This window comes from Mastomys coucha, unplaced genomic scaffold (assembly GCF_008632895.1).
Source record: "Mastomys coucha isolate ucsf_1 unplaced genomic scaffold, UCSF_Mcou_1 pScaffold16, whole genome shotgun sequence".
NCBI classification, from domain to species: Eukaryota; Metazoa; Chordata; class Mammalia; order Rodentia; family Muridae; genus Mastomys; species Mastomys coucha.
The window spans coordinates 83,561,511-83,569,010 of NW_022196898.1; the positions used below are offsets into that span (position 1 = coordinate 83,561,511).

Consider the following 7,500-nt stretch of genomic DNA (forward strand, 5'->3'; position numbering starts at 1 on the left):
CCTGAACAGAACACCAATAGCTTATGCTCTAAGATCAAGAATTGACAAATGGGACCTCATAAAATTACGAAGCTTCATTAAGGCAAGGACACTGTCAATAGGACAAAATGGCAACCAACAAATTGGGAAAAGATCTTTACCAACCCTCCATTCGATAGAGGGCTAATATCTAATACATACAAAGAACTCAGGAAGTTAGACTCCAGAGAACCAAATAACCCTATTAAAAATAGGGTACAGAGCTAAAGAAAGAATTCTTAACTGAAGAATACCGGATGGCTGAGAAGCACCTAAAGAAATGTTTAACATCCTTAGTCATCAGGGAAATGCAAATCAAAACAACCCTGAAATTCCACCTCACACCAGTCAGAACGGCTAAGATCAAAATCTCACATAACAGCAGATGCTGGCAAGGTTGTAGAGAAAGAGGAACACTCCTTCATTGATTGCAAACTGGTACAACCATTCTGGAAATCAGTTTGTCAGTTCCTCAGAAAATTGGACATAGTTCTACCAAAGGACCCAGCTATTCCACTCCTGGGCATATACCCAAAAGATACTGCAACATGTAAAAAGGACACATGCTCCACCATGTTCATAGCAGCCTTATTTATAATAGCCAGAAACTGGAAACAACCCAGATGTTTCTCAACAGATGAATGGAAACAGAAAATGTGGTACATCTACACAATGAAGTACTACTCAGCTATTAAAAACAATGAATTTATGAAATTCTTAGGGAAATGGATAGATCTGGAGAATATCATCCTTAGTGAGGTAACACAATCACAAAAGAACACACATGGTATATAGTCACTGATAAGTGGATATTAGCACAGAAGCTCAGAATACCCAAGATACAATCCACAAACCACAAGAAACTCAAGAAGAAGGAAGACCAAAGTGTGGATACTTCAATCCTTCTTAGAAGGGGGAACAAAATACCCGTGGAAAGAATTACAGAGACAAAGTGTCAAGCAGAAACTGAAGGAAGGAGACTGCTCCACCTGGGCATTCATCCCACATACAATCACCAAATCCAGACACTATTGTGGATTCCAACAAGTACTTGCTTACGGGAGCCTGATATACCTGTCTCCTGAGAGGCTTTGCCAGTGTATGACAAATAAAGAAGTGGATATTCACAGCCAACCATTGGACTGAGCACAGGGTCCCCATTGAAGGAGCTAGAGAAAGGACCCAAGGAGCTGAAGGGGTTTGTAGCCCCTTAGGACAAACAACAATATGAACTAACCAGTACCCCCAGAGATTTCAGGGACTAAACCACCAACCAGACAGTACACATGGTGGGACTCATGGCTCCAGCTGCATATGTAGCAGAAGATGACCTTGTCAGTCATCAATAGGAGGAGAGGCCCTTGGTCCCGTGAAGGCTCTATGCTCCAGTGTAGGGAATGTCAGGGCCAGGAATCAAGAGAGGATGGGTTGGTGAGCAGGGAGAGGGAAGAGGGAATAAGTGTTTTTCTGATGGGAAACTAGGAAAGGGGATAATATTTGCAATGTAAATAAAGAAAATATCTAATAAAAAAATATGAAAAAATCTAGGAATTTTAGGCCATATTTTTAATGTCAAGGAAACAAAGTAAAAAAATGGAATATATTTGTATGTATATATGTATACATATATATACATATGCAAAACTACATAACATACGCATATATATATGCACATATTCACATATGCACATATACATTTAGTAATAATTAAGGAAGAGAAATATGAGGGATGAGGGCTAGGTAGACTGGTATAAATACAGCATTCATGTATGAAATTCTCAAAAACTGTAAGAAAAAAAGGGCTTAACCTCATAGATATCAAAACTATGGTACATATCAGAACCTAAGATTCTGGATGGGCTAATTTTAAACATTATATGATGTGTATTATATCATACTTCATTAATATATTACATTTCTGTTTTTATGCAATATTAACATTAAAAACTAAAGCAAGAAGATTAAATCAGATATGTCATAAATGGAACCAAATATCTCTGTTCTTTTCTGTTTCTCTCTCTGTACTTGTCTATGTATGGACATCACAGAGGACATTGCTGACTGTGATCGCTAATTCTGTCTCTCTGCTCTGACACACTGGGTCTAGGTTCTTCGTAGCTGTAAGACAAAGACCCAATATATTCAATTCTAATTTGCTGGGTACACTTGCAAATTAGTTCAGCGGTTAGTGTTAATAGTTGATTCGATATTGCACCTTCCGTGACTGGGGTCTGGGAGGGAACAGACCAACAGGGAGCATCCGTAGCTCTCTTCACTGATTATAGATATGATGAAACCAATTACTTCAAGTTCCTGATGCCTCGTATTTCCTGCCATTGTGAAGTGTACCTTCGAACTCTGAGCCAGAATAAAGCTTCTGTACTTCAAAATTAAAAATAAACAATGCTAGATAATTTGTATAAATCATGCATATGTATACATACAATAAACAGGGTTGTAGAAAGCTTAGATGGAAATACTAAACTATTATGTCTAGAGTCAAAGTCAAATGAAAAACTGAACAGGAGAAAGGGTAAAATGCTATCCATGTGTGCCATAAAGCAGCAAGAAGAGAGATCATACGGATTTGTGTTAGTCTTCTTTTGAGAATTAGGGAGACAGGAAATTTAGTTTTCTTAATTTCTTAAAAGGAAATAAAATACTCGGATGAAACATGAATCACTACTTAACTTTTTAATATCATAAACTTTGCCTGAGTATTGTAATTATTAAATATCTTTCTCTTTCATTAAATTTTATAAAATTTCCTGTGATTTTTCTTTGTCTGTGTGAATATATTAAACATTTAATTATTTTCATGACTTCCTTGGCATTTTTATTATCCTCTTTATCACAGCATGTTTCTGAGTAAAAGGTTCTTTCTATACTGGTGTAATTTCTCTACTGGATGAGGAGAGGCAAAAATGGATGTGAAGAATTGAATTCCCCGTCTCTGCCCTGTTGTATCTATTTTTTACTGTTTATGTTTTGAAAATCAGGCTTGACATATTTAATGTCAATGGCAATATAAACCATAAAAGAATATAGTGGAGCACGGAAGCATTTATCAAAGCAAATGAATCATTATATAGACTGTAGTGATTAGTAAAACAACCTGTTGCATAACAATTGTATATGCCAAAAACTGCCCAACGTTCTGGTTCCATCCCTGTATCTCTGGCTGATACGTCATATTTCAACAGCATTTTAAATAAGCATGTAATTCATTGAGAATTTCATATTTATGTACAATGTATCTTGATTATTTTTCCCCACTCCTCCCACTTCTCCCTCCCATACTCACCCCAAACCCCTCACCTCCTCTTATCTTCTCATGTTTTACTACTTTGTTTTAACTTACCAATCTGGTGTGTAATGGGATGGTTAGCCCAGTTAGGCCATACCTCGAAAAGTTGACGAGTCTTCCTCCCTCAGAAGCTATCAATTGAAAAGAGTTCAACGGCCTTCTCTATAGAACAGTTTTCTTATTCCCTATACATTTTTCAATATTTCCATTTGATATACCCAGAGTACTCTAAAAAATTCAAAGTCTAAAATTTGAATGTAGGAAAATGAGTATTAACAGTAACTTCAAATTATTGATTTGTTATCTGTATGTAGAGGATTTTACCCTATAAAATATAAACAATAACTTAATTTCAACACCCAAGAGTTCTCACCTGACCTCTGCATAGTCACCATAGTATGCATGGACACATACACACACACACACACACACACACACACACACACACACACACACACATACACACACACACAGCCCATTGAGAGTTATTCAGAGAAAGTGGAAATTACAGATATGAAGAATCACTTATAATTTGCCATCAATCTTTACTGCTCTGCCTCAGGGGAAGAAATACCTTGTGATATTCATAATTTGTATGCACTTTATTTTGATTTCCTCATATCTTTCCAATTATAATATTTTTTTCTACAAAATTAAAAAAACTGTGAGGGGCCCTAACTATAAAGAGTAGTAATCTACCTGAGCTGGACAAATCATCATATGGTGAAGAAGAGACATTTAGTTCTTTGTCCCGTTAAAGAACTAAAGTGGAGACATGCCCTATGAATGTAGCCCTATGAGGGCTTCTCCAGAGAATGCACATGAAGGTTCCAAGGCAAAAATCCAACCTTGACACCTGAAAGGCCAATACAAAATAATAACTCCACCTTTCCCCTGTAAAGGCAAAGCCAGCACTACAAACCTGGATGTTGAAGGCCGTGTGTAAATTGAGAAATCAAGGGTAGACCTGAATATAGCACCCTCTGTGACATAGCAGAGACCTGTAGAAGGAGGTCCTTATGACATTAGTGGCAGAACCTGACTATTGCACAGGAATGTAATTAGCTGATGAACAAGAACTTGAGTTCTGTTATTTCTATCATGACTCTATGTTTAAAATCAAATTTGCCATTTAAAAATTGATGAAAACAATAGCATTTCATTCTGCAATAGTAAGCATCATGCAATTATAAGAACAATAAAAGCTCTGGGATTCTAACTCAAGCCTTCAGATTCTGAAATGTTGTTGGCTGGTGACAGCATGAGTGTAGATAGCAGCAGTTCAGGCTTTACCAGTCATACCAGAAGTTAACAAACCAGCACACAGCACAGCAGAGATTTCTTGTACTATCATAGTGGCATCCAAGTTGCCTGAAGGAATATTTGTATGCATTAACCATTTTTAGAGTCAATGATAAGCTTTACTGGAATGAAGCTAAGTGAAGAACTGTAATGCATTTTTTTGCACAAGACAGAACATTGTTAGGTGAAGTTGACATCTATGTTTTAATCTTACCTTGGTACCAGCTGTTTATAGGCTTTAAAGAAACTAAAATTTTATATTGAAAAACTTAAGAAAAATTTTTGTATATACATATTTTGCCTACATGTGTAACTATACCATGTGCCTGGTGCCTAGGGAGACAAAAGAGGGTGTTTGATCCCCTGAAATTGGAGTTGCTGTCATGTGGGTGTTGGGAATTGAACTTGAGTCCTCTGGACAAGCAGGTAGCCACTGTTCTTAATCACTGGTCTATCTCTCCAGCCACTACATTGCAAAATATAAGCAACTCAACATTTGAAACCTTCCAAAAAGCTTTGGCATTCCTACCTTGGTTTAAGATTCTTATGATGGTATGCATGTATTCGTCGGGATGCTGCTCTATTGTGATCTCCAATCCCCTTCTGGGGATACTTAATCGTTGATAGAAAGGATCTGAGCTCTCCATTCCACGAAGCATAATCATAAAACTTCCTGTTGAGTGAAGTATCTTCTCGAGAAAGCGACACTTCTTTGGTGTCAGATCTTTAAGTAGACTATTAGATAATATCAGAAGTTTACATTTGTAAGCATTTAAGTTTAGCACTTCCAAATGTGAAGAAGAAGAAAAACTGTACAAGGGATACAACAGGATTGCTTCTCTTTCTATAACTTGTGAAAATATATCTCTCAAGTAGAGGGCCCAAATTTCATCATCTTCTTCATGTAACAGTAGGACATCTCTTGCATTTCCTGGAAAAAAGAAGGGAGGAAAGGTTTTAATTTTCTTATAGTTCAAAAGCTAATAGCAAGTTGTTGTATTCGAAACTTGTAATATACTATATGGAAACATGGTAATTTGCTTATAGCAGACACCAATATTGTAAAACAGTACTATCCTTATTGTAATCATGCACCTTATAAAACTAGTAAGATATAACACACTCTATACCCTGCAAGAGCTTTCTCTGTACTCACTGCAGGAATATGACTTCTCAGAAGGCATTTACATGAAGGAACTCAACAGTGAAAACCAAAAGGAATGTAGGGTAATGATGTGTCATAGATTAAGAAGTTGTGGACTGGCTAGACTGCTTCATATGTAAAATGCCTGCTGTCAACCAGAGCATCCAAGTTCAATCTCTGTGCCCAACATCATGAAAGAGAGAACTGAGTCCCATATGTTGTTCTCTTCTATATATCTGCTGTGGCCTAAGCATATCCACTCCTATCTGTACACAATTATGACCCACTGTAGGGGAATGCCAGGGCCAGTAAGCAGGAGGGGGTAGGGGGTGAGCAGGGGGAAGGGGGAGGGAACAGGGGTTTGTTTTAGTTTTTTTTTGAAAGGGAACCTGGGAAAGGAGATATTGTAAACAAAGAAAACATCTAATAAAACATTTAAAAAATATTAAGACATTAATATTGAAATACACAGGAGGTTCTTATAGAAAAATACAGAACTAAAGACTCTCTCCCACTCAGAACCAAGGTCCTCGGGCATCACTTTCCTATCTGACACTGTATCACAGAGCATCTGTGTCAAGATCCTACAAGACAAACTCAAAGCTGAGTCTGAGAAGTAAGGTAAGTCCACAGATTCAACCTCTGTGTTGGAACAGAGTGGAGGACTTTGCAGAAGACATTACAAGGACCACTGAAGACCTTCACTGCAGAGGTTTACAGACTACCCCCTCTTCCCCTTTCCTCATCTGTATGAGCTATCTAATACTAAATTTAATAGTACCAAATACAAGAGGAAGTAAACTAATAGGGATATTTTCCTAGCCATAAAAAAGTCTAACATTCATTTAGATAAATATGAGCAGGGTAAATATTAGGAGTACCGATTGTTTTTTTGTATCAGATGGGACCATTTCAAATGGCAATAAAAACAACAATGATCACCACATTAAAAAAATACAATTCAGCATACAAGGCCTAGTGAAAATAATTAAGGGAGAAACTGACAGGACTTCAGAGGACAAAATCTAATGGACGTTGAGTAAAACAAGAGTTAAAAATAAAAGGCTACATCATCCGAGTATAGTTTTAAAAGTAATACCTAGATTAGAAATTGGAAATATTTTAATTTCCAACCTGAAACAAAGCTGGGTGCTTCAAAGCAAATGTTGAAAGAGGATGAAATGAAAGCACTGCAGGAAAATATGACAGAGTGGATTAAAATAAAAAAGAAAAGGGTTCGACATAGGAATAACACAATATCTTGAGGTCGAGGTGAGAAAAGGCTTCACTGAATTGCTGTATAAAGGGATTTCGGAGCAAGGTCAGTTGATGAGAACCTGCTGTAAAAGCCTGCAGGCTTGAGCTCCAAACCCACACTGAAACAAAGAAAGAAAGAAAGAAAGAAAGAAAGAAAGAAAGAAAGAAAGAAAGAAAGAAAGAAAGAAAGAAAGAAGGAAGGGAGGAATGAAAGAAAGAAGAGAAGGAAGGGAGGGAGGAAGAAAGAAAGAAGACATTGGATGTAGCATCTGTAATCCCTATATTCCAGGCCTGGAGACAGACAGATTCCTGGAACTCATGGGCTAGCCAATCTAGCTGAGACCATGCGCTTCAGTAAGACACCCTGTAAGGTGGAAAGTTATTGAGAAAAGCATCTTACATAAACCTCTGACCTTCTCACACATACACAGATATGTATAAGCACACCTATATGCATATGTGAACATATCCA

General features: G+C 37.2%; 1 protein-coding gene across 3 annotated transcripts in view; it reads right to left on the reverse strand.

Moving 5' to 3' along the window:
* Window positions 1-7,500, reverse strand: part of Bank1 (B cell scaffold protein with ankyrin repeats 1) — a 288,493-nt gene that overhangs the window by 249,534 nt on the left and 31,459 nt on the right. For all 3 annotated transcript variants that reach the window (XM_031375619.1, XM_031375621.1, XM_031375620.1), the window contains exon 2: window positions 5,157-5,558. In XM_031375619.1, the coding sequence (XP_031231479.1) occupies window positions 5,157-5,558 (402 nt within the window). The remainder of the gene's footprint in view (window positions 1-5,156; window positions 5,559-7,500) is intronic.